This window comes from Hemicordylus capensis, chromosome 10 (assembly GCF_027244095.1).
Source record: "Hemicordylus capensis ecotype Gifberg chromosome 10, rHemCap1.1.pri, whole genome shotgun sequence".
NCBI classification, from domain to species: domain Eukaryota; kingdom Metazoa; phylum Chordata; class Lepidosauria; order Squamata; family Cordylidae; genus Hemicordylus; species Hemicordylus capensis.
In genome coordinates, this window is record NC_069666.1 from 1,821,393 (window position 1) to 1,849,294 (window position 27,902).

The following is a 27,902-nucleotide window of genomic DNA, read 5'->3' on the forward strand; positions in this document are numbered from 1 at the left end:
TCTCAGAACAAAGCCCTCTGATCTGCAAAAAAGCCTTTTGCAGGTACCATTCCATAGGACATGATGAAACCAATGTCGAATGAAACACAAGCCCTTATTTATTATATTTATATCCCACTTTTTAGCCGAGCTGGACTCCAAGAGGCTTGGAATGGCAGACTCTAACCCTCAGGTAACACCTACCTTTGAAAGTCACCTTAAGTTTCAAAGGTTGTTAGCCATGCAGCACCAGGAAATAAGCTCAAAGCCTCTTTGGGTCTGGAAACCTAACTGCAAGGGACTACAGATCTTGTCCCCAGAAGTTTCACAGAAATCCAGTGCATTCTGCTTTTGGAATATCTTGGTTTGTAGGTCTCTGTCCAGATTTTTGTGCAAATTAGCTGCTAACGGTCTATTTTCATGGCAGCTCTTAGAGCTAAATTACCCAACTCTACAGTTCTGAACTGTAGGTATGCCAAACGAAATGTGCCATTGTAGCTTCATTTCAATGGTCTGCAGCTCTCTGAAAAAGGACTCAAATCCTAACAGACACCCAACGCTCGGCCTTCATTCCCCCAAACACAACGGCTTGAATACAAAGGATTGTGAGCTGAAGGAAACAAGAACTTAGTGCTGCTCCATGAACTCTTGCACAAGCAGGAGGCTTCTCACAGAGCAGTAGCACAAAGTATCAGGAGGCGAAGGAAGATATAGGCTGTTGCACATCTCCTGAGCCACAAAACAGTCTTGAAAAGACCTTGGACAGAGTCATGCATGAACGGAAGACCTTCTCTGAATTTGGGGTCGCTTTTCTCATGCAAGCCACCTAATGGCACAGCGGGGAAATGCTTGACTAACAAGCAGAAGGTTGCCAGTTCAAATCCCCACTGTTACTATATCAGGCAGCAGAAGATGCTGAAAGGCAGCCTCTCATGCTATGCGGGAGATGGCAATGGTCATCCCCTCCTGTATTCTACCAAAGACAATCACAGGACTCTGTGGTCGCCAGGAGTTGAAATCGACTTGATGGTACACTTAGTCTTTACCTTTCTCATGCAACACGCCTCTGCTAGGTTGGAAACAGCCCTTTCGTGAACAGAAGGGGCCTTCTTGTAGCAAGAGGGCCCCTTTGGATCGAAGGCATAGATTTTTGCTGACTTTTATGATGGTGAATCAGTACATGTGCCAGTGGCGTTGTGCTACAGATACCCTTCAGGCCAGGTTTCACCAGATGGAGGCTGTTAAGCAGAACCCTGTACTGGGCTGAACCGCCAACTTACTATTATTTATTTATTTGAAATATGTGTACCCCACCTGTCCAGCACACCACTAGTCGGGGCAGCTCTCAACAATAAAATAGATACAATGTGAAATAAAAGTAATAAAATTAACCAAATTAAGTAAACAAGTTAAAAAGTCAGGCCAAAACCACAACCAGAATTAAGTTTCAAATAAAAAATTATTTTAAAAGCTAAACATTGAGAATTATAAAAACTAAAGCCACCAACTGGTGGCTTAATTCAGTGAGGTCTGTATGGAAAAAAAGGAATGAAGTGAAAGTGCACGTTCGTAACAGGGCAAAATTTAAGAGCTGACAAATGGGCATGTTGTGATGACAGTACATAAAACTGTCTCTCGTATGGTGAGGCATCATAGTTTTATAGTACAAACAATTACCCATCAATGATCTTGTGGTGAAAGGTGTGTTGTTGTTTTTAATATCTCAGGAGGACTTGGGCAGGGACAAATGAGCACAGCTTACAATTTAGCCCAAACCACCAACTTTCTGCTGAAAAATTTAAAGGACCAAAGAAGCATCTCAGTGCTTCCTGCTATAAATGTGTTTCACTGCATTGCAGCATGATCAAAAGCTTTATACACACACACACACCAGTTGGGGGGAGGCAAGAAAATGGGGGGCATCTTTGGAGTGTGTTCCAGCAAATTAAAACCAGCAAGATGGGTTCAAACAACTAACATATCCAATACCCCTCAATTAAAGCCATTAAATGATCTGAAGAGCGGTGTGTGTGTGTCTTAAATTGGATTTTGCCACAATAAAAACAAGAGAGGAAGGGGTGAGGGGCGCAGCAGTGTTCTGCGCAGCTGCAGGGAGCAAAAGTTTGAGCCGCACCACCATTGTGAGGGCTCTGCTTTCCACCCCGCTATAAATCTCTCAAGTGCAGAGTTCCAGACGAGTCACAAGGCCAGGCGCTGGGCAGAGGCAAGTTAGAGAAGGGCTTAGCTCAGCTCACCTTCCAGCTTGCAAAGTAAACCAGGATATTTATTTCCAGCACTCTTAACTAGTCGCTTAATCTGTGAAGCTCTTAAAACTTGCAATAATATTTCACTGATGGGCACCAGAGCGTTGCAAGTTATAAAATTTCCAATTTAATTTTACGGCATTCCCCCCAGCTGTAGTAATTAGAAGACACAAACTCACAGGAAAGCTGTTTATGGCTTCAGGGGTGAGGATTTTGAACCTGTCCTGCAGGTCAGCCATGTCCTTGGGGTTCCCAGATCTAACAGCTGCCTGCAGACCCAAGAGCTTATGGTAATAGCGCCGCAATTCCTCGCTTGTTTGAAGCGGGCAAACATAGATGACGTCCACGTTGGAATCTGAAACAAACAAACAAACAAACAAACAAACAAACAAACAAACAGGTAGAGACTCACTATTAGTTCCTGGGAGCAAGTGAGGCTTGTTCATGAGGATCACTTGGTATGACCAGATCTCTGTTTCACACATCAAGTTTGACACACACACACCCGCCCCACCTCTGCTGCAGCCTCTTCTCCCTGTCTCTGAAGCAGGAGAGCTGGTCTTATGGTAGCCAGCATGAACTGTCCCCTTTGCTAAGCAAGACCCACCCTAGTTTGCATCTGAATGGGAGAACACATGTGAGCACTGTAAGATATTCCCCTCAGGGGCTGGGGGCCAGAGTAGAAGGTTCCCAGTCCCCTCCCTGGCATCATCTCCAAGAAACGGCTGAGAGAGATTCCTGCCTGCAACCTTGGAGAAGCCGCTGCCAGTCACTGTAGACAATATTGAGTTAGATGGATCCATGATCTGACTTGGTATATGATCTGACTCGGCACTGCCGGATCCCTCAACCTCACAGCCTCCTCAGCCTGGGTGTCTGGTGTAAGGGTGACCACTAGCTGCTGACTCCCTGGGTCTAATTCTGTGCTGAGGGCCACTGTCGGGTCTTTCTCCTCTTGCTGAGGAGGCCTTATTGGAGCCAGAATATGGGCAGGCTCTGGAAGAATCCTGTCTTCCTGCAGCAGGAATACTTTCGCCCACAGAGTGCTAGGAACATAGGAAGCGGCCTTCTTCCGAGTCAGACCCTTGATCCATCTAGCTCAGTATTGTCTACACAGAGTGGTGGCAGCAGCACCTCCAGGTTTTCAGGCCAGATTCACTCCCAGTCCTACCTGGAGATGCTGCCAGGGACTGAACCTGGGGTCTTCTGCATGCACGCAATCAGATGCTCTGCCACTGAGCTTGGCCCCATCCCCTAAGGGGAATATCTTACAGAGCTCACATGTAGTCTCTCATCCAAATGCAAACCAAAGCAGACCCTGCTTAGCAAAGGGGACAATGCATGCTCAGTACCACAATACCAGCTTTCTTCCCCTCTACCGCTGTGACCTGGAGGACTCCAAGCTAATCTGCTGCTGCTGAGGTAGGGCAGACGCCAATGAGAAGTAGGGTTATCAACGTGGTCCTATCCCTGGAGGATTCCCCTCTAACGTTTTCCCAATATGTTTCGCCATAGCTATCTCCAGGCTTGCTTCCCGTCATCTCCTGGAGGCTGATGCCAAGGCCTAAAGGGTCAGCAACCTTAATAAGAAGCCAGGTGTTCTCGACTGCCGTGCTGCGCTTGGGGAATGCCCTTCTGGGCACACTCTCTCTCTCTCTCTCTTTATAATGAAAACTGAAACCTGGGCAAATCTGGGTGGGTGAAGCCATCTGGGTGAGATGCTTAACATCCGGGTGAAACCTGAAATTCTGGGGGGCATGGCAACTCTAGTGCTGATCATGTGAACCAGCCTAACTAGCCTTTGGGCTGCTCTCTGTTGGTTTGCTCACTTTTAATTGCTGTAAGATCTTGCGTCCAACCCTGCCTCATCTGGGAAGGTCCAGTTATGGTTGCCACCAGCTCATTTGGCAGTGATTCGGGGCCAGGCCTTTTCTGTGGCTGCCCCAGGGCTTTGGGATATGCTTCATGTCAAAATAAGAACATCTACATCTCTGATCGCTTTTAAGAAGACCCTTAAGACACACCTGTTTTCTCAGGCTCTATTTTTAATTTTAACTGAAATTAATGTTAAATGGTTTGTTTTTACCCCATGAACGTTTTTTATTCTGTGGAATTGTTTTAATTGTTTTAAGTCTGTTTTATATGTGTTGCATTTTAAATTGTGTACACCAGAAACACAGATCAGGCGATATACAAATATTATTGACAAACCAACCAACCAATGTCTGCTGAACCACCAACCTAAAAAGTTATCTTGAAGCTGCGGCTTAAACCTCCATCTTGGTCAGTACAATGTTCAGTGTTCATGGGCTGTTGTATTAATACCTGTTAGGATCCTCCATCTGTTTTTGGGTCTGACCTAGCTGCACAAGCAACCCAAATGGTCAAACCGACCGACCGAACAACCAACCAATACAGTGTTGTGCTGTGGTGATTGTGTTGTAGCTTGGAGCTGTGCAGATCCTACTCTCAGTGGTCACTTGGGGAGGCAATAGTTTAACTTTTGCTTCACTTTCATGGGAAGCTGCTGCTCCTCAGAGAAAGAAGTGGGTGCAAATGTAATAAATAACTCCACGACTGGCAGCCAGGGGCGGATGGGAGGGGCAGGGTTGGTGGGAAGAATTTTCACAGAAGGAGCTGCAAACTTCACAACAGAAATCTGTGGTTATACGGGACCTCCACCTTTCTAGCACAATCAGAAGTGACAAATCTTTCCTAAAATAAATGCTGCAACATAAAAGAACCACACAGAGGACAAAGCAACATTAGTGCCTCCATAATATATAAAGGCAATTAAGTGATTATTTTAGGCTCCTGTAAATTTTCAGATCTCATACAAATTTTTGTGTGCAAACTTCCGAAATGGCATTTATGAAATAATAATGATGCTGAAATATAAATGAATCATGTAAAGCATGCCATTCTGGGGAGCCAGCAAAGTTGGCCATTGACAAATTAATATGCTTCATTGTTTTGCTTAAGGAAGGGCCGTCACGCAGAGGGGGAAACTGGGCCATTTATGAGAAAAAGGGGCATCTCGTCTCCTGTTTGCCCATGGAATCCTTTTTAAACGTTTAAATGAGGGATCCCCCAGACTCAGCCCTGCAACAGTAACTCGGGCTGTGAAATTCTTTATAGGTCTGATTCTGCTGTTGCTGAGAACACGCCTCTGGCTTGGAGGAAGTGCTCAGGATTAATCAGGGCCCAGCAACCTTCCTTTGCTGGTTTATTATATTTGCTTAAGTGGTGCAGCGGGGAAATGCTTGACTAACAAGCAGAAGGTTGCCGGTTCGAATCCCCACTGCTACTATATCAGGCAGTAGTGATACAGGGAGATGTGAAAAGGCATAATCTCATACTGCGTGGGGATTGGCAATGGTCAACCCCTCCTGTACCAAAGACAACCACCGGGCTCTGTGGGCGCCAGGAGTTGAAATCGACTTGATGGCACACTTTACTTTTATACCCAGAAGAGGTATAAATTCAAACCATACACCCCACACACAAAATCATACTTCATTACAGGTTCCCATACTAAAATGAATATGGCAAATATCTATATACCACTTTTCAACCAAAAGTTCCCAAAGTGGTTTACATAGATATATATACATGAATGAATGGATGGATAAGATGGCTCCCTGTCCCCTAAAGGGCTCACAATCTAAAAAAAGAAACATGAGAGACACCAGCAACAGACACTGGAGGGATGCTGTGCTGGGGACGGAGAGGGCCAGTTGCTCTCCCCCTGCTAAATAAAAGAGAATCACCACTTTTAGAAGGGGCCTCTTTGCTCTGTTTGCAGGGGACACAGGAGCCAGGCCTCATGGCACAGTCCTGCCTGTTACGGGATGGGGCCGTAGCTCAAGGGAAGAGCATCGGCTTTGCATGCAGAAGGTCCCCGGTTCAGTCCCTGGCAGCATCTCCAGATTGGCCCATCTGAAATCCTGAAGAGCTGCTGCCAGTTACGACAGGCCACACTGGGCACAGGAAGCTGCCTTCTGCTTCCCAGGCACCTGTGTGGCCTGCCGCTGGCCAGGCAGCAACACTTGAGAAGTTGGCTCTTCTTTCCTTTTAGGGCCCAAATGACTAATACAGATCCATGTGGGCTAGTCAAATATTTTGGAGGACTACTCATATTTGTGACTGTCAAGCCTGGCATGAGTACAGTTAGCACACCCAAGTGTTGTAAATCTGTTGGCACAGCTGACCCGACAGGATTCACGATCCTTTCAGCTCTATTTGTGTGAGTCAAAATAAAGTTCTGTAGCTAAGAGAAGCAGCTTAGCTGCACGAATGAAAGCGAAGAATGACTCTCAAGCTAAAGTATCATAAACAAAAGAAAGTCCCTTGAAACTAAACTAGGTACCCCACTCTACAATAACTGAGTAATAACTGAAATAACGGAGCAAGGAAGAACAGAAGGACAGGCTGAAACAGGGAAGACTGAGAAAGTACAATTACGAGGGCACTGTCTGCGAAAAAAGGCAGAGTTGCTGACAGTGCTGACTTAGAAACCACTTCGGCTTGATATAGGGCTCGAGATAACCGGCAGCCAATCAGGCTTTGCTGACTCAGCAGTTCTATTGCCTCTCCTGTGAGATCTTGCACCTGCGTGTCTCCCACTGAGCCTTTCTCTTGAGACCTCTTCTTAACACAGGTGAAATTCCAGCTTCCTCCTGATCAGTCTCCTCAGCCCTCATCGCTGCCAGCTGTTCAGATTCCTATGTCTGCTGCCGTTCCAGCTCAGCTTCAGTGTTTGTTCTCACAACCAAATCCTCCTGCTGTGTTTCTGAGCCTGTTCTCCCAACCAAGTCCTCCCGTTCCTCCTCTGACACTTCTGACTCAGAGGTCTGAGCCATGACACCAAGGCCCTGAGACAAAGAAACCCCGCTAACGGAGCAAAGAGACACCTTTCAAAGTGGGGATTCTCTTATACTTAGCAGGGGGAGAGCAACTGGCCCTATCCAGCCCCAGCACAGCATCCCTCCAGTGGCTGTTGCTGGTGCCTGTCTAAGGTTTCATTTTAGATTGTGAGCCCTTTGGGGACAGGGAGCCATCTTCTTTCTGTATTATTTATTTTTCTATATAAACCACTTTGAGAACTTTGGTTGAAGAGTGGTATATAAATATCCATAGTAATAGTAGTAGGATTAGAATGGAGGAGGAGGAGGAGAAACCCTCAGCAGGAAAGGGTTTGGGGTGGATTCTTGTGGGAGTACAGAGTGAACATTTGGGGCCACAATCCGTCACGTGGACTTGCTTGAAAATATAAACCGAGACAGGCCTTCTCTTTCTCTCTCTCGAAAACAAAGGAAAAGAAAGAGCTGAGTGGCAGGAAGGAGATCATCTGTACCTTGTATTTCACACAGCCTTCCAAACTGCGATCCCTGGTGAATGGTGAAATCGGGAGACGCCTCTCGAATGAGCTGTGAGTAACCTGAAAGAAGCCACAATACACCATATATTAGGGCAAGCCACGCGCCCAAAGATCTTCTTCCCACAAGCAAGTTCAGCAATAACAAGAATATTATGCATAACTTAAATGACAGGGTTTGGGGAGTCCCACAGATTTCAATGAAGCTTTTGTACACCAGACTCCCACGATCAAACTTTGCAAGCTAGACTGAAAATTAAGAAAGGAAGGATGGAAAATAACATTTTCTTCAAATTGTACCCCAGCAGTGGGTTTAGAACCCAAATTAAAATGCTGGTTTCAGATACAGGTATAATTCTGAAAGATTTCAATTCTGAAGCCTGATAAACTTGTACCTGTGTGGTATTCATTCGAAACATGACAGGCAAATGATCTCCGCTGGACGACAGCAAATTATATGTCCATTAAACAGAGTGAGCAGCAGCCTAAAGTCTTTTTTAAATGCTTCGGGAAACCTAATCTGCAGCCCTTTTTAGACTCTTTTAAAGCACCTAAAATATCCACCTCTCCCTGTAATATTCTTCAGAAGCAGGGGAAATGAGGCATTCCCCAGTTCAAAGATAGCATTCCTAATTTAAGATTTTTAATTGTCTTGTTTACTATCCCTTCTCCAAGAGGGAGTCATGGTGAGGCCTGGGTTTTTGCACAATGGAAGACACAGAGTGGAATCAGGTTCCCATTATTGCTGTATGAGTAACACATCACATAAATATGACCAGACTGCTTGTGAAACAGGACCTGGAATCCACACAGAATTAATTCTGCTTCACACAGGTATATAATACACATATACTTGTAATAATAGAGATGTATTTTTTATTCAACATGAAAAAGAAATACATTTTACAGAAAATACGTAAAGATCTTTTATTTTTTTTGACAAAGCAACTCATAGATAGAAAAAAAAAAGTTCCTTTGAGGACATTTCTCCCACACACAGCCTCTCACTGAAAGCATGTGCAGTTTACAATGGCAGTGACGTCTGCATCACTTTGGGCCCAGGCCGCTGAGGACGTCTGCTGAGCAGCCTCTGTTCATTAAAAGAGAACTTGCAAGGGATTCCCCAGCTGCACCCTGCCTGGTGAATTGGAAACCTTTATTTTAGAGAACTGGTAATGTGTAAATAGGATACATAGACATAAGCCACTGAAGTAGGAATGTGAATATTCGTCATTACAGGAATCCCCTCCAAAAATGGGTCTCTGTGCAGCACTCCTTTGGCAGTTTTCATCTACAACAATTTAGGAATATAGCTAATTCCAAATTATTCCAGACAAAAAAACCCCAAGATTGATTGGGAACAGGAGTTGTCAAGAGATCAGCAGTGAGTGCTGCTTAATAACTGCAGGTTTGATGTGTGTTCTTGAACAGTATGTTAGCAAGATTAAAGCAATGCATTTTCCATATAATTGCTTGTGATATTTTATTTATTATTTATGCATTGCATGTTTATCCCACACCCTTCCTCCGAGGAGCTCACAGAGGCGAACAAGGTTCTTCCCAACCCCGTTTCCATTTAGCCTGACAAAAAGGAAGCTTACAAGCAGCCAGTGTGGTGCAGTGGTTAGAGAGCTGGACTAGGACCAGTGAGACCCGGGTTCAAACCCCTGTTCAGCCATGAAACCCACTGGGTGACTCTGGGCCAGACACTTCTCTCTCAGCTTAACCTACCTCAAAGGGGAGTTGTGAGGATAAACATAACCATGAATAGTGCTCTGGGATCCTCGGAGGAAGAGCATGATATAAATATTTAAAAAATAAACAACTGTAGGGTATGGAGGCATCAGTGTTTATCCCCAAGAGCTGGCATTTAGTGGTATACTGCTTCTGGATATGGAGGCTCCATTAGGCTATTACAGCTGATGTAGAAAAGGTGCCAGAAAGCAAACCCCTTAGCTGAATTTGGCTCCTCCATATCAATAAGCCCAATGCCCCATTTAAGGTATGCACAGTGCAATTCTTTCTGTGTATATTCACTTGGAAGCGAGTCCTACTGCATTCGGTAGGGTTTACTCGCAGGTAGGCAGCTCTGACTGGATTATCTGAAAAGAATGAACCAAGTGCAAGAAGAAAGTTTAGGAAAACATTTCCAGATGCTCACACAAGCAAACTGAGCTGCAGCCACAACGGAAGGTGAAAGATTACCCGGCGGCTTCCCTGGAGGGAAAGGTTCCTTCTGCTCCCCAACATGATGATTAATTATTAGATCTGGAGTGAGAAAGGAAAATCTGCCAGAGCTCACCAAGGGGGAAAGCTGCTTGGAGACCAGACCTCGGCACGGGCAGGATAAGATGCCAGGGTGCACATCCTATCCCCCATGCAAGGCACCACTTCGGGCTTCGGGCTGGCACCCGGCTCAGGCGTCCCTGAAACAGGGACACAGCCGATTGGGGCTGCTCCTTCCACAGCATCCATTCAGCTGGTCCTCTTTCTAGTTTTCTCTCAGAATGTAGGAAGAAGCTGCCTTATGCGTCGTCAGACTCCCGGTCCCTCTGGCTCCGGACTGCCAGTGCCGAAGAAGGGTGGCAGTGGCTCTCCAGGGGTCCAAGCAGGAGTCTTCCCCACCACTGCCTGGAGATGCTGCCGGCGGGGACTGAACCTGAGACCTTCTGTTTGCAAAGCAGGTGCTTGACTACTGAGCTGCTACGCCCCCTTCCTGGGATACCCGAGGCCCCTTGGGTCTAAATCGCCAGCCCATGGCAGCGCCAACAGAACTGGGAGTTCGGCTTCCAGCGCACATGAGGCCTACAGGGTGGTGATATCCAGAATTGTGTCCAGATGCTGCCCACTCCTCTCCCAGCAAGAGGACACGGCTCAGCCTAACAGAAATGGAGAGGTAGAATATCTGGCAGCTGAGCCAGACCTGTTGGGGGCTGTCTTTGGAGATGAGGCCATCGCTCAGGGGTAGAGCTATGCCCCTGCTTTGCAGTAGGGTCGCCATATTCAAGCTTCCCAAATGTGGGTGGCCTAATTTGCATATTATGCACATTATTATGTGGCAACTAATTTGCATTCTATTTATTTATCCGACAGATTTGTATATTTCCCCCTCCTTCTCTGCTCTCCCATGTGATCAGATCCAGAGTAAAATCCGGGCAATCTGGGCAGCGCATTTGAAATCCATGTAAACCTGGATGGAAAGCAGCAGCCAGGTGGAGGAAACAACATCCGGGGACTACCCTAAATTCTGGGGGCCATGGCAACCCTCTCTGCAGGCAGAAGGTTCCTGGAAGCATCTCCAGGTAGGGCTGGGAAAGACCCCTGCCTGAAACCTTGGAGACACACTGCCAGGCAGTGTATTTATTTATTTAACATATTTTTATACTGCCCAAAACGTATGTCTCTGTGCGGTTTACAAGATAAAAACATTAAAACATTAGTTAAAAACAAAAACAAGAAATTTAAAACACAACCATTTAAAAATTTAAAAACAATATTCTAAAACAACATTAAAAACAATCAAAACAGTATCAGTTAAAAGCCTGGGTGAACAGATGCATCTTTAAAGACTTTTTAAAAACTGTCAGAGATGGGGAGGCTCTTATTTCACTAGGGAGTGCATTCCAAAGTCCAGGGTCAGCAACGGAGAAGGCCCGTCCCTGAGTGGCCACCAGACAAGCCGGTGGCAAATGCAGACGGACCTCTCCTGATGATCTCAGTGGGTGGTGGGGTTCATAACGAAGAAGACGTTCTCTTAAATATCCAGGGCCCAAGCTGTTTAGGGCTTTATAGGTTATAACTAACACCTTGTATTTTGCCCAGAAACATATCAGCAGCCAGTGTAACTTCTTCAATACAGGAGTAATATGGTTTCTCCGAGATGAACCAGAGACCAGCCTGGCTGCTGCATTCTGAACCAACTGTAGTTTCTGGACTATGTACAAGGGCAGCCCCACATAGAGCGCATTACATTAATCCAGTCTGGAGGTTACCAGCAGATGTACCACTGTTTTGAGGTCGTCTATGTCAAGAAACGGACACAGTTGGCGTATCAGCCGAAGCTGATAGAATGCACCTCTGGCCACTGCCTCAACCTGGGACACCAGGAAGAGACTTGAATCCAGAAGCACCCCCAGACTGCGTAGCTGTTCCTTCTGGGGAAGAGTGACCCCATTCAGAACAGGCAGATCAAGATCGCCTCCCGAGTTTCGACCATGCACAATGCGAACCTCCATCTTATCTGGATTCAGTCTCAGTTTGTTATCCCTCGTCCAGCCCATTACCGACTTCAGACAGGCATTTAGGGAGGTTATGCCCTCTCCCAATGATGCTGTCATGGAGAAATAGATTTGGGTGTCATCAGCATACTGATAACACCCTGCACCAAATCTCCTGATGAGCCCTGAGGGACACTATACAAAAGTTCAGATTTTGAAGAAGAACAATCTCCGAGGGACACCATCTGGAACCTGCCCGAGTGGTAGGAGCGGAACCACTGCAGAGCAGTGCCTCTCACTCCCAGGGTAGACAATACTGAGCTAGATGGACCAAGGGTCTGACTTGGTAGGAGACAGCTTCCTGTGTTTGCTCTGTATACTTGTTGTAGGGAAACTGAGCAGTAGCCAGAGTCCAAGCTCCCACTCAATATTTTAAGGAGGCTGAAGATGGAGGTTAATGGATTGCAGGGGAGAAGGGGAAGGCTTCCAGAATCCTACGTCGTCTGCAGTTTCCACAGAGCTGTGCTGTGGAGCAGAACTGTGTGTTTTATTAGGAAATAACGCTACAGAGGCCCAAGGTTTCGAGAGCCCCATTCTGCACTGCGCTAAATCATGGGCCTGATTGCATCACAAACCCAATGTTAATTTTTAATATTCATGTGTTAATTTAGGGAAGAGGAACACACATTTTCACTAGAGAATGGTAGTCCATTAATGTTTTTGCTTAATGTACTTATAAAACAGTCATAAAACAGAATGAGAAGACTTCCTAGAGGCAACAATGGCAGGGAATGGAATGAAACTGGAGAGGGCAGTGGGTGAAGCAGAGCCCCCAGATGCAGAGACTGAGCAGCGAGAGCAAAGTTTGGGCCGCTTAAAAATGAAGCAGCAATAACCGAGTGGGAGAATTATTTTCAACTCCCCAAACGTTGTTCTGCAATAAATGCAGCCTGATTGCTCTTCAGTATTACTGCAAATGAAATGGACTACAAAGAGAAAAACCCGACTTCATTTTCACAAGGCTACGCTGGAGATGCAGGATGCGTTCTGGCTTCATTACTGGGAGTTTTGCCACCCAGGTCAGCTGAATATGGAGTAGAGCTGCAGAAAAATTAACCGCCTACTCAACTAATTAAAATTTCATTTGATTTTTCAATTCAAAAGGTTTATATTAGTAAAACAGTGTGTACACACACACACACACACACCCTGAGTTAATAGAGGTGTTCTAAAAGTGAAGGGATCTCTTCAAGAGTCTGGCTGAGGAAAATGGACGTCCTTCCTCCCAATAAGTTTAAATTGAGAAAAACAATTAATCATAATTAAGAATATTTATTTATTTATGAGATTTGTACACCACCCCAAAATTTAGTCTCTGACCGGAATATGACCGGAATACATTGTTTCTTGAAGCTCAATCATTATATAACATTTGACGAGATAAAACACATGTCAATGAAGAGTATATTTGTGTGCTTTTTCCTTTTGGCTATTGTTAAAATATTACATCCAGTCTTAATATTATACCAATTATTTTTTCCAGAGAGAGAGCTGCCAGAAAAGCAATACACCTTGCTCACGTAGGTGGTAAAAGAAGAGAAGCTTTTGATTCAAGGTGCATCTTCATAAGTTATGAAATGCAAGATTCACATACATCCCAGGCAAAAAAATCTGAAAGTTCCTGGGCAACATCCCAGAAATATGAATGGGATGCTAAGGTTTACTTCCTTCTTTATTTAAAGGATTTGGGATAAAAAACTTGCAGGGCAGATAACAACAATAATTAAAATATACAATAAAACAACAAAGCTTTTAAAACAGCCCTAGAAACAGAGTGGCAATCAGAGAGAATTATCAGTCTTTGCAAGAGGGGGGATCTGGTGAACCTTCGGGGGTGGGGAAGAGAGTCCTCATTTGTGCTATTGTGCTAATGTTGCGGTCAGGATGCTTTCTGTTACTCATTCGCTGCCACAGAAACCCTGCCAGCCTGAGCGTTAACATGTTTCCTGGGAAGCATGTCCCACTCATTTAAACGGATGTTACATCCAGTAACTATGCTTAGGGTTGGTTCTTGGGCATTTAATGCTTCAAGAAAAGAATCATTTTTCTGTCTTACCTATTTTCTTGTTGGCTTTTAGGTAAAATAGTGGTGATACTGTTGCTGGCTGACAGATCTCTCAGTGTGGCAATATAGTAATGTTCCCTGCTTATTTTGGCTTTTTAATTACTTTCAGTTACACAATAGAACTTAAATAAAAACTACTTTTAAAAAAACCTATGCTTAGGATTGCTTCTTAAGGTTCAGGCTGTTGACCTCATGAACAAAACTGAAAGTTAGTTTATTTATACTAATTAATACGCACAGTTAAAAACCCCAAATCTTGGTTTGATAACGTGGTTTAAAAAATGGATTTAGTAGGGACCCCCCCACCCCGCATTAATATGGACATGTACACAAAAATGAGGAGAAAAAAGGGGGGGGGGAGAAAAACCTGAATATGGCTGGAAGTGACCGTAACAAGGCAAAATTCTTGCTTAAGGCTGTAATTTAAGCTTTCACAGATAAGAAAATAAGTCTTCTGTAACTCAGCGGGGCACTTCCATTAGATCAGGCGGCACAGTGTTCCAAGGCAGACCTGCTTTGGCTTCTGGATGTCAGAACAGGGACCCCCCCCCCAAAAAAAATCAGGCAAAATGCCAGTGCTTAAGTGCACGAGGCCTTTTCAAACTTAAGCACGAGGTGAGCTTCTACCCCTTTATAGTTATAATCCCCCAATTTATTTTTCTGCCAAACACCCTCAAAAAGGAGGAACAGACAATTCCTTTAAAATACATCTTCAAGATATTTGCATAATTTCTTACCATATTTGTATATTTTGCTAGAGGTAACAGAAAGTAAAAAGATACATAGAACATTAATGCACCCCACTTGCAGAAAGATCTTCATTTATTTTTATTACATCAAAGAATTAGAAAGGACTTCTAAAAGCATTTAGTGTGCGGGAATATCTGTAATATCTGATATCTGATTTTAAAGATCTGGAAGTGCTTGCCTCTCTGCCATAAATCCTCGTCCTACTCTACTCTGCATCAGGGTCACAAGTAGCAGGACGTAAAGAGTGTTCTCAGTGTGTTAAGATGGGGAATGAGGTCCTCTTGCATGATGCAAATGGGCATGGCAGTTTGTGCCATATCTTGAGAACAAGGAGGAAATAAAATGCAGGGCTTGGACCAGCCATGGGTCATCCTAACGAACCGGGGTGTGCGGCTGCCTCTGGATCCCGGCAGCTCCGACGGTGCCTCTCTTTCCAGGGCCCAGGCTCCTGTTTTTCCAGGCATGTTAGCCTTTCTTTCTAGAAACTGTCTTTCTGCCCACTCGAACGAACACCTATGCTTCCCCACCGCTTCCCAAGAAAGTGCTTTTCAAGCCCCCCAATTCATAAGTGTAATTAAATAATTGCATTAGTGCTAATTAACATGGAACTGCAGATTATTTAAGCACAAAAAAACCCCACTATTCAACTTCTTAATTATTCTTGTGCGCACAGCATTTCCTTTTTGCTCAGGCGCCCAAGGTGCAAATAAAGCATCCCATCTGCTCCTAATTAGAACTAAATAATTTCAGAGAATGCAGCTTATCATTTTGACTGCACATTTGATTAAAAACAGGGCGCAAGCAGCATCCCGGCGCATTGGTGCAATGGCAACAAAGCAGGCAAGCCCGCGTCCCCCCGCCCCGCCCTCCCCGCAGTCATTAAAGGAGACTGAAGACATTATCTGTTATTTCGAGGGGGGAGGGGAGGGGAGGGGAGGGGGGAATACAACTTTTTAGTTCATTTCATACAGATGAAAGCGAATTACAGCAAATCACCTCTCCACTGAATAGCGGCCTCTACATAATGACTTTATTTGCTTAATCCCCAAATTAAACGCCGTTTCAAGCGAAGGCCCTGCGTTATTACTCTCATCATGTCGACAACATTTTCCTGCCGAGACCAATTTGAATAAAACAAGGGCCTTCCTTGAACTCAATCAAGGAGTCATAATGTGGTGGGTAATAGAGGTTGCTGATAGATCCACAGACAAAAGCGTTATACCTAATGACGGGATATGGATAATAGTCCTCCTAGAGGTCCTGATGCGATTCCAGTTGGCGGCCAGATGCTAAAAATCAAGAGAATGCATTGATCAGTGACAGAGGAGGCTGCAGCAGTAGACAGAGCCCAGGCAAACTTCCACTGGTTTTCAGCCCCCCCCCCCCCCCGCCCCGCTTTTCCCACTGTACAGTTAAGCCAGGCATAAATTATATTAATTGATTTAATCACATACTTAAAACATCTTCCCCAATTAATTTAATTAGATGGCTACATGAAGCTACTGGCAGGGGAAGATTAGAGGCTGATCACTTAATTAACAGAATATGAATGAAAAAAAGAAGAAGAAGAAGAAAGCAAACATAAATGAAATGGTGAGCACTAATTAAAAGCCTGTCTGCAAACTTAAGTACTTTCTGACAAAGTAGTGACTGCCACAGAGGAAAGGGAGGGTTCCCCCCCCCTCTACAACAAATCAAGAGCACAAGACAGGTGGGAGGGGAACAGGTGTGGAGGAGAGAGGCAGGCAACATACAGGAAGGGAAAGAAGGGTAGAGCAAGATGCCAGGAGGAACAGGAGCCTGGCTCCAAAATGGCAGCACCGCGGCATGTGTAATGTGGACTTATTGAAGTGTAATGTCAGTGGAAGCTGCCGTATACTGAGTCAGACTCTTGGTCCATCTAGCTCAGTACTGTCTACACTGACTGGCAGTGGCTTCTTCAAAGTTACAGGCAGGAGGTGTCTCCCAGCCCTACCTGGCTCTGGTCTCTAAAGGGAATATCTTACAGCACGGACATGTAGTCTCCCATCCAAATGAAAACCAAGGCAGGCCCTGCTTAGCACAGGGGACAATTCATGCTTGCTACCAGAAGACCAGCGCTCTTCCCCAAAATGTGGCATCACCCTTGTTCCTCCCACACTGGTGGCAGCCAACAGCACGGAGGAGAGGCAGGTAAGCACACAATTGGATGCTATCACTTCACACATTGCCAGAACTACACCATGGCATGAGAAGTCCTACGAATGCAGACGATGAAGATAGGAAGCTGCCTTCTACCCAGTCAGACCCTTGGTCCACTGGGGTCAGTGCTAGCTCCTCTGTCTGTCAGTGGCTGTCCAGGGTTTCAGGCTCTTCATCACCAGCCCTGGCTGGAGATGCTGCCAGAAACGGAACCTGGGGCTTCCTTCTTGCAAAGCGCATGCCTGATGGCTGAGCTACAGCCCCTCCCCCAAGGGGGCGGGGCAACACAAGGCACTCCTCTCCCCCAGCAGCCTGTGCTCACCGTAAGGCCAAGCGCCCGCTCTGGGATGCAGTCCAAAGAGTGGGCATGTTTCTAACAGGAACAATCTAGCTGTAATTTTTAAAATTTTAATCAGTTTTAAATTGTAAACTGGTTTTAACTGTAAACCACCCAGAGATTTTATACAGGACAGTAAAAAATAAAACAACAAAACAAAACAAAACAAAACAAAACATCCCACGTCAGACAGAAATAGTATTTTCCAATTCTATGCTAAGGAAGAAAAAGATGGCAACAGCTTGCAGAGGGAAAAGGTTTGTAGCCACAAAAGGCTAACTCTCGGATGAAAGATGACGCCCGGGCAAAGGTAAATGCGGGTGAGGGAATGAGAAAGGTTTGACTGTGGTGGTTCGCCTTTGCTAAACACCAAGCACGTGATGTTTAGCAAAGGAGAGCTGCGGAAACCGCTGGCAGCGCTGCACACCTTGACTCTGGTGTTGAAATTCTCCAGGTGCCTCTGCCGTGCTTCCTTCAGGGCCTTCCGGACACGCGCCATGTGGACGCGCACAAGCCACGAGATGGCAATGACCCCCGAGGCCCACTGCTGCTGCCGGAACGTGATGTAGGCCTTTCTGAATTTGTAGCACCTCCAGGTCGCCTGGATCTTGGTGGCTGCCGCTTGGGTGCCGTTTTGGCCCTTGTACCTCTGGCCAGGCTGGCTGAGGAGCATCTTGACCGTGGAGTAGTTCTTGAGCACCGAGAGGAGCTCCTCTCTGGTGGGCCTTTGGTCCAGCTCAAAATCCGGGAGGATCTCCATCACCTTCCTTCCCTGGATGGTGGCGGAGGGCACTGCGTAGTCTTTCAGAAGACGCTCCACGTGCTCCAAGAACGAGAGGACACTTCCCCAGAAGAGGCAGCAGTGATGTTTGAACCCCAGGAAAATGGAAGCCTCGCGGTCTATGGCTCCTTTGCAAACGGGGATATCAAAATCCAAAAGCGCATTCTGGAACTCCTGACCTGGTGAAATTTCTGGGGACTGCAACGGGGGGAAAAGAATGGGGATTATTTTCAACCTCTCACTTGCCTGGTACATAGGAACAGAGGATGCTGTCTTTATACCCAGTCAGACCATTTTTTTTCCATTCTTCCCCAAGGGCTTAAGGCAGCTACTGTACAGACGTCGTTTAAATTATAAGGAAATAGTAAAGATGGACGAGCAGATATGATAAGACAGGGAGATGCTTTCTACCAAGTCAGACCCTTGGTGTCCATCTAGCCCAGGATGGTCTACCCTGACTGGAAGTGGCTCTCCAAGCTATCAGGCAGGATTCTCTCCCCAGAGAGGCAAGCTGGAGATGCTTCCAGGGACTGAACCTGGGATCCTCTGCATGCAAGGCAGGGGCTCTGCTGATACTCCGGATAATCTTATGATAGGTCAGACCACTGAGCTCTATATTGTCTGCACAGACTACTAGCAGCAGCTCTTCAAGGTCTAAGGTGGCTCTTTCCAAGTGCTACCTGGAGATTCGGTCAGGGATGGAAACTGGGAGCTTCCGCGTGCAAAATGCATGCCCTTCCACTGAGCTGCAGCCCCATCCCCAAGACCACAGGAATATAGGAAACTGCCAGATCATTAGGCCATCAGGTTCAGAACTGCCTGCTCTGACTGGCAGCGGCTCTCCAAGGTTTCAGGCTCAGGGCTCTTCCCCAGCAGCCTGACCTGGAGATGCTGCTGCCAGGGACTGAACCTGGGACCCTCTGGATGCCAAGCAGGGGCTGGGCCACTGAGCCATGGCCCTATCCCTGAACGTTTTGGATTTTGCTGCTGGAGACATACATCCAGTCGATACCCAACATTTATGGGATGGAAATGGTTCTCGAAAACACGGCAATACCTTCTTCGACAGCCAGTCGGATGTGGGCGGCTCTTGCTTCTGCGTGACTGGAACGAGCTGCTGCTTGGACTTCTTGGGCGACACAACGGAGATGCAGGACGGGGGTGGTGCGATGCTGCCCTTGCTCCCTTTGCTGCCCCTGCTGGTGTGGCTGTGGGAGGAAGCCGGCTTGGTGTGCGACAGAGGACGCACACCCGCCTTCTGGCTCTCCACACCTCCATCCGTGGAACAAATGCAACATCTTGTCAATTTTCTATTAAGCGCTGGACTCTCAAACCCCAGATCTTGAATCTCAAAAGAAAACTGCTGGCAACAGCCAAAGCCACATGGAAGCCAAGGCTCTCTCTGTTTCTTCGTCCACAATATTGTGTTTATTTATTGTTCGGTTTCTACACTGCCTTTCAATCTCAAGGCGGTTCACAATAAATGCAAAAAACAATACACAACCATTAAAATAATGCAAATATTAAATTGGAATATAAGAAAACATACAAATCTATTTTAAAAGTTTTTTTAAAAAACATATACACGATAAAACCTTGAAACAGCACAGAAGCAGCAGCTTCACTTTTAAGTAGCCCTTCTGAAGCTTCGAGGGCAGGATTTTCACGGGAGGGAGGATGGAGATCTAGAGAAATCTCACAATCATCACCACAAAATGGAGGTCCGAATCTCCGAATTTTTTCGAGTCCAAATCTGGGCTATTGGTTTTGGACCCGAATCTGGGCAACTGAGCACGGGGGCGATTTGTTCTGTTGATAAATTACCCGGAACAGCTAGATTTGGGTACAAATTGTTTTGTACCCGAATTGATTCGCACACCCCTAGGAGCAGATGCTCACCGGAAGAGCATCTTCCAACTTGGAAGAAACTGCCCATCAAGACTCCTTAAAGGAGGTTGTTTGAGTGACTTAAAATGATATTATGATGGTTCCATTCTGAAGGTCGAACTACAAGGGATTCAAGATAAAATCAAGATGGGGAGTAAGAAACAGATTCGCAGTGGCTCGGGTTTCCCCTCTGATTCAGCTCCCAAACAGCCTAAACAATCTAGGATAACTTGGAGAGCTGCTGCCAGTCAGTGTAGAAAATACTGAGCTAACTGGACCAAGGGTCTGACTCAGTATATGGCAGCTTCCTCTGTTCCTAAGACAGGAAGACTTAGGAAGAATAAATGGTTGGAATAGAAAGAGAAGCACATCACTGCCTTGGAACAATGTTATGAAAGGCAATATACAAATCTAACAATAAATAAATAAATAAACTCCTTTGACCTAAAATTTGATGGGTTGGAATAGAGAGAAACCTTTGCTGTGCCAATGTCAAATAAATGTCCCCCCTTGAAAGGGGATTCACCTTCTCCTTCTGTGCTAGCTGAGACAAGACTCCAAAGTAAACAATACACGTATCCCTAAGTAAACTACATTTCTGATCTACTGACCGCAATACACTAAACGGAAGTAAACTATTTGCAGCGATTGTAAACAAAGATGAGGTGATTATACGATGGTTTGGCCAGCCCGCTTCGGTCCCTACCTTTCTTGTGCTTTGTGTGGAATTCATGAAGAGGAGCAGGTTTGGGTAGGACTGGAGGCTTCTCTAGGGTAATCCTTGCAGCGCGTGGGATCAGGCCCCTTTCTATTAGATTCAGGATACCTAGGAAAAGCAGTAAAGCTCAGCAAGTGAGGTCAGACGCATCTTGGTCTGGGAGGCTTTCACTTCTGGTTTGAAATCCCTCCCTCCCTCCCTTCCATGCCGGTGATGGCTATCACTGGGGCCAAAGAGAGGGGGACTCTTGCAGCATGGAAACCCCAGGAGCCAGCACAACTGACATCTGCTTGCCTGAGGAGGTAGGTCTGTGATTCCTGACTCCTTCTCCTTGGAAACTTCTAGGGCGTGGAGGAGAGCTGGTCTTGTGGAAGCAAGCATAAATTGTCCCCTTTGCTAAGCAAGGTCCACCTTGGCTTGCATTTGGATGGGAGACTAAGCGCGGTGAGATAATCCTCTTAGGGGATGGGGTGGTTGCTCCGTGGGAGAGCATCTGCGTCAGTGTTCCTTCTAAGGTGTGTGTGGACGCTCACACGTTTTTTGAAGTCCTCTCAAGTTAATTTTAGAATGCACAGTTGCAGCACACACACACACTGCCTTGATACTGCTGCCCAGAACAAAACTCATTCTGCACACAGTTGAAAAAAAAGAGAGAGAGAGAACACTGATCTGCATGCTAAAATGCAGAAAGTCCCAGGTTCCCTCCCTGGCAGCATTTCCAGGCAGGACTGGGAGAGACTCCTGCCTGCAACCTTGGAGAGATGCTGCCAGTCAGTGTAGACAATTCTGAGCTAGATGGACCAAGGCTCTGACTCAATATAAGGCAGCTTCCTATGTTTCTATGTGCCTTGCTGCTACCCTTCCTCAGTCTAGGGCAACAACAGCAGGAGGTTCCCCCTCCTCACCAGACCCAATGCCTGAGGGACACAGCAAGGCCCATTTGAGTCACAACCAACACTCTTTGGAGGGGCTAGAGGAGAGACACCCAGGCTACAAGCCATTGCTGGAGCAACATTCCTCACTTGCTGCTCTGCAGTGCCTTGCATCCAGCCTCTGGTACTTGCGCCATAGGAGTTGGTCAGGCTTTTCTCTCTGTCAGCAACCACCCCGCCCTTCTACCAAGTCTTTCCAGGAGCCCTGTGGGGTCCCAGCCTGGAAAAAGGGAGAGAGAGGTGGAAGACCACGCAAATGCATAGATCCTCTTGTTCCTTAGCCCCCTCCCCTTTCTCAGTGGCCTCCAGCTCGAAAATGGCTTGTGGGAAGAGCCAGGGGAGATTGCCAAAGAGAATCCCTCTGGCTGTGATGGTGCCACGCTGGCCCGAGTGATGGGAAGAGAATGAGAAAGCAAGACTGGAGCTATCTCTGGAGGACTCTCTCTCTCTCTCTCTCTCTCTCTCTCACACACACACACACACACACACACACACACACACACACACACACACACTCATTGAAATCTCCAAGATCTCTTTCAATAGCTACCTGGGGACTACCTGAAGCCAGTTCTTGGAAGCTCCAGGTCATCCTGGAGGGTGGACAACCCTACTTGCTTCTAGGCTGCCCTGAAGTTGACAGGAGGGAGGATTTGGCCCCCTCACCCTCCCTCCATTTAAAGCGGCCCATCAGCAGAACTCATTGCCAACCAACGGCCGAAGTCAGTGATGGCCACTATTTCTCAAGCGGGGGCCACTATGGCAAAAGACTTTCTAAGAGAGAGCCATTTCCCCCTGTGCCAACCTCCGTACAGTACTGGGCTCTCCTCAGTGCTGGGAGGGCCCTTGAAGAGAGACGGAGCCCTCCCTTAAGAGCTCTAAGAAGGAAGCGTGGGGAAGGCATAGGCTTCCCAGTACTCCACGTATGCCTTTCAAGATGGGGCAGGGGCCCAAGAGGGCTCCGTTTCCCTCAAAGGAACCCCACCAGTGCTGGGCACAGTTGGAATGGTGTTCTCTGCATGGTGCCAGGGGGGCTGTGCAGAGGTCAGCTCTGGCCAAAGCTTCACACAGGCCCCAAAAGTAATTAGAGACTGAACTTTGGGTTGATGGGGGCCACCACTGGCCCCTGGGCCTTACAGTGAAGAACACTGGTCTAGGTGAAGAGCTACAGATGAGCAAGCAAAAAGAAACAAGAAGCCCCAGCAGACGGGGCAGGGAGTGGTGAACTGACCTCTCCTGGCATCCGATTCGGCCAGAGGCAACAGCACACGGGAGCCACGGTGGGTGGGTGGAGCCACCAAGAGGTTGTCCATTGTCACGCCTTTGGCGACCTTCTGAGTTGGTGCCTACAAAGAGACAAGAGGAAACTCCTCCAGCTGAAGCCATACTGGAGGGTATGGAGCTCTTCGCTTGCGCGTGGCTAAAGAATACATACAATTTCTGCTAGGAATAGTTCCACTAAGGTTTCAGAACACAAACAGTGCGAGCTCAGATGTCACTGCTTAGGAATGCGCCGCACAGAACGGTTGGCTGTCAGTAGTTTATGTCATTTAAGAGAGTTTTAAATTAAAACCCAATTGGCGTTTTGTGACATCCACTGTTCAATAAATAATCAAATATGTATATATGTTAAAAGGCTGCTTTTTGCAAGAAGCCGGTGAGGTTTGAGGAACAGTGTGGTAAAACTAGGGTGGATACAGGTGAAACAATCACCCTGTGGAGGCCACTCAAAATTACTTGCCTCGTCCTGGCAAGTTTCATCTTTCTCCTGAAAAGCTGCATTTGGGGATGTTTGTGACGACCTGCCAAAAGGATGCATACGGATGGCTTATTGCCGTAACTCACAGCTGCCCACAGGAACAAAGAAAGCTGCCTTATAGCTCAGTGTACACTGACGGAGAACGGCTCTCCAAGGTTTAAGGCAAGAGTTACCCACAGATGCTGCCAGGGAGTGAACCTGGGACCTCCGACACACAACGCAGGTGCTTTTCCACTGAGCTACAGCCCCATTCACTAAGGGGACACCTTACAACTGACAGTGCTCACATGTGGTCTCCTACCCAACTGCAAACCGAGGCAAATCCTGCATAGCAAAGGGGACAATTCATGCTTCCTACCTACCACCAGACCAGCTCTCCACCCCCACACGGAGCAACATTACGGCTGATGCTTATTCGCTACTCCACGTCAACTGCACAAACTGCAGACCTTGAGTTTGGGCTGTCAATTTACACCTCTGTATGGGAATACACACACACACACACACACACACACACACACACACACACACACACAGGGATGTTGGGCTTGACCATCAAAGGCTCAATTATCTTCACAACTGAAATACCTTTCATCAGAAGTGAAGCAAAGGCCACAGCGCAGAGCTGTCATGGGAGATGTTGAGTGACACACCATAAGGGAAGCGAGCCGGGGGGGGGGGGAGAAAGGGGGGATAAAAAGGGCTTTGCCCAGCCTCCGCACCCATTTGCTTAATACAGCCATTAATAATGTTTGGAAAGAGCTCCTTACTAATCTAGGGGACGTGGCATGGCACAGATGGATGGTACCCATCTGTCACACCTGATTACACACTTAGCGAGAGAATTAGGGGCAAAATGCAGGAAGCAGCGCTGGTCTTGTGATAGCAAGCAGGAATGGTCCTCTTTCCTAAGCAGGGTCTGCCCTGGTTCGCATTTGAATGGGAGGCCACATGTGAGCAGTGCAAGATATTCCCCTGAGGGGATGGGGCCACTCTGGGAAGAGGAGAAGGTTCCAAGGTCCCTCCCTGGCAGCATCTCCAAGATAGGGCTGAGAGTGAGACTCCTGCCTACAACCTTGCAGAAGCCGCTGTCAGTCTGTGTAAGCAGTACTGAGCTAGATGGACTGATGGTCTGACTCGGTAGAAGGCAGCTTCCTATGTTCCTATGGGATGCTGAGAAGATCTAGTTCACAGAACATTTCCCAAGTTAAGACACCAGTGAAAGGCAAAACTTGACTATTATGAAACCTTGTCCTCCAAGGAAGCTTGTGTGAGAGCTTCCCAACGAAGCCTCCCTGGCAGGCTTCTGCCAAGTTCCCTGTGGGAAGAGTCCACATTAAAGCAGAATGAAGGCAAAATCAAGGGGCTTCTTCTAGATTCTTGTAGCAAAGACTTGCAATTTCCACAGTGCAAAGAAGGTACTGAATAATACAAACAGCAGATTATTGGTCAGCTGCAGGGATGTGGCCAGCTAGTCTTGTGAAATGTGCCCTTCCACAGTTTTAAGAAGCTTTTAGGGCAGGGAGAGTCAACATTAGCTCTCCAGCTGTTGTGGAACTACAACTCCCACCATCGCCTGCCACAGAGGTCTACCCCTGCTCTAGGGCTTCCTCCAGTATGACCTTTGCCACCATGGGAATGTTTGGGGGTTATTTCTATGACGGAATATGCACACGGATGGCCAAATGGAACCCCAGGTGAGGAGCCATTCTGGAACTCCCCTCCACTGCTTCAACCTTTTAATGCCTTCTGTATGGCATTTGAAGCTCCTTTCACAACTCTGATGTACCATCTGCATGCATGATTCATTTGCCATAGAAGATGAGGATAAACCTGCATGCATACATATGCGTATTTGTACTGATTGTGCCATATACAAGCAAATAAATGCAAAATGGCTTCCTCTAATCTTACAGGTTAGCTTATGCACTACCTGTGCCCATAGGATTGGTGGGTAAGAGGGGCAGGGCTTCCTCAGGGCTGGTACTACAGCTGTGCAATCCCCTCCCCAGAGAGATCCGCTACACTCCCCAGCCTCCCAGCTTTTAAGCAAGCTCTGCACACACAACTCTTCTGCAAAGCTTTTCATAACTGACCACTCCTCTCCAGATTGAGAGAGGACACTTTTGGTTGTGTGGTTTCTGCCTTCCTTCGCAGTCCTTGCTGTGTTTTATCAAGGTGATTTTACGGAAGTTTACTTTTTGTCTATATTGTCTGGTGGGAGTAAGTCTCTGAAAAGTGGGTGATAAAGATACTGAAATAAACAGACAGGTTTTGATTTCCAAGGCCAACTGAAATGCCCAGCGCCCCCGGCAGCTCTGGGGTGGTCCCACAAACAGGAGCCAGATAGGACGGAGCACACTCTGCTTCTGGGACTCTTCCTGGCCAATCCAAGTGTGTGGTGGATGTCCACACCATGGTTCTGACACATCTAATTCCAGGAGGGACACTCTGGTGAAGTGAAACATGGCGTCCAGACCCAATTTCCAAAGGTTAGAACTGAGATCTTAATTTGGGCTGCTGGAAAACATTGGTTCTGTCTAAACAGGCAGGAACACGGTGCAGAAGGATTTCCCCCCATTGCAAGCGATTCTGTGTATAATTAACTGGAGACATGCAACAAAACAATTCTATTAGTCTTTTTGAAGTGCATTTCTCTTGTGAATAAAAATGTCCCACTCAATATGGTTATTTTTCTAGACTTCAATTTAAACCAAGCATTTAAAATAGATAGATAGATAGAAACGTAAGGATTTCCTATTTAGCTGTTTGTGTTTCTTTCATGATTAACAAAACAGTACTGGGGCAAAACAACTTTATGAGGGGGGGGAAGGCATTCAGCCCACTGCAAGAAGGGGAAAGGAGGCTGGATTCTCCCACAGACGAGACCATCACATTGTCCAGCTTTCTGCCTCCACAGCTGAGGTGCTGACAGACAAGCTTCTTCCCTATCATCAGATCGATTTTGAAGATGATGGAAGGCAAGCGGAACATTTGGCTCCAGATTTACGGCTGCTTCAGATGTTACTCTTTAGTGACACTGATAAATTAGTTGGATAATGGTTTCATATTACCAGTGGCCCGTGGAAATGATACTGCAAAATTACAGGCACATGGAAAATATATAGGGCGTGCAAAAATGAGCACTTTCCATCTGTGATGAAACTCTTGTGTTCTGGTATTTGGTGACCTTCTGGGGGATGGGCAAAAACTGGCTTCCTGTGGCAACACGTTTGGTTGTTGGCAATGGGTGGCATGAGCTACAAAAGGACTGAAAATGGCATATCTACACAGAACTTAAGAAAGCCTCAATCAAGAACGCAGCACAGGAGCCTCTCCGTAGTGATTTCCTTTCAATAGTCTTCACAGATGGCCCCTTTCCCAACCTTCTCAGAGAGCTTCTCACGCACGTCAGTAACCCTTACACAAGTCCTATAGGGTAGGCACTATTATTTGAGGGAGTGGGCCAAGGTGGCCTACAGACATCCCGTAGATTTGTGGCTGAAGCAATACTGGGACCAGAGACTTCCCTCCTCCCTTTCTTAACTATTAGGTCATGCTGCTCTCCAGCAAAAACCTTCAAAAACAATGCATACACTTCTGGAGGCAAGCACAAACGTTCTGCAGGCTGCAGCCTCCCCTCATCCCCCTGAGCCAAAGTAATTTCCCCTCACTGCCTGTGGGAAAAATAAGTCTTATTTTATGTATTTATCATATTTTTAGACCGCCTGATATGTACATCTCTAGGCGGTGTACTGATAGGAATGACTTCCCCAACTGGCAGCTTACTATTTACTTCCTCCCACTCCGGTCTACCGGGGTTAAAACTCTGCCAATAGCAGAGGGTGTGTGTGTGTGTGTGCGCGCATGCACATGCGCACGCAAGAATTAATGCACGACTCCAGTGAAGCCCACATGTGTTTTCGGGAAACCGAACAGAAGCAGCACAAAAGGAAGGGAGCAAGACAACTGCTGGCTCCAACGGCCACCCATTTCACTTGTGGGCAGAGGGCCAACTTCCACACGGCAGCAGCGGCCGGCCTTGCTGATTGGCATTCCGGGCTGGGCCTCCATTCTTGTCCGGCGACAGCTGTGGCTCAGCAGCCCATAGCATCCCAAGCAGGTGCCGAGTTCCGTCAAAGAATGCTGATGCAGACGGAAGCCGGCGCGGGCGCCCTCCGCCTTGTGGAATGACAGTCAATCTTGGATTCCAGATGACAAGCACTGGATACCAAATGTAAAACAAATGGTGACCTTTCCAAAGATTAATTTGTTTACCAACAAAAAGCTCTCTGTTTGTCATCGAGGAGAGGGGTGACCTTCACGTTCCCATTTCTAGGCTGAGAGGAGGCTGAACGTAGTCATCTGTTAACTTACCTCCGTCTCGCCAATTATTCCCTTCCTTCTTTTGGGCAAGGGGGACAGTTTATTAATTCAACACCGTCTCTTGTTATGTTTTCATAAATGCAGCAAACGTATCCCGAATTACTGCAGTGGAACATCAATTTGTTTAAGTCTGATTCCAATCCCCGTGCCAAAATTATTGTTTTCTTGGTAATTGCAGCCATATGCAGGGGCTTACGGCACGCGAGCGG

General features: G+C 46.7%; 1 protein-coding gene across 6 annotated transcripts in view; it reads right to left on the reverse strand.

The window, feature by feature from the left end:
- The window catches only part of IQCH (IQ motif containing H), a 78,921-nt gene that overhangs the window by 41,597 nt on the left and 9,422 nt on the right, over positions 1–27,902 (reverse strand). For 5 of the 6 annotated variants that reach the window (XM_053273215.1, XM_053273217.1, XM_053273218.1 and 2 more), the window contains 7 exons: positions 22,780–22,894; positions 20,605–20,724; positions 19,069–19,289; positions 17,658–18,209; positions 15,935–16,001; positions 7,600–7,683; positions 2,423–2,598 (listed from right to left, as the gene is read on the reverse strand). In XM_053273215.1, coding sequence (XP_053129190.1) covers positions 2,423–2,598; positions 7,600–7,683; positions 15,935–16,001; positions 17,658–18,209; positions 19,069–19,289; positions 20,605–20,724; positions 22,780–22,894 — 1,335 coding nt within the window. The remainder of the gene's footprint in view (positions 1–2,422; positions 2,599–7,599; positions 7,684–15,934; positions 16,002–17,657; positions 18,210–19,068; positions 19,290–20,604; positions 20,725–22,779; positions 22,895–27,902) is intronic. The other variant, XM_053273216.1, reaches the window with a different exon arrangement.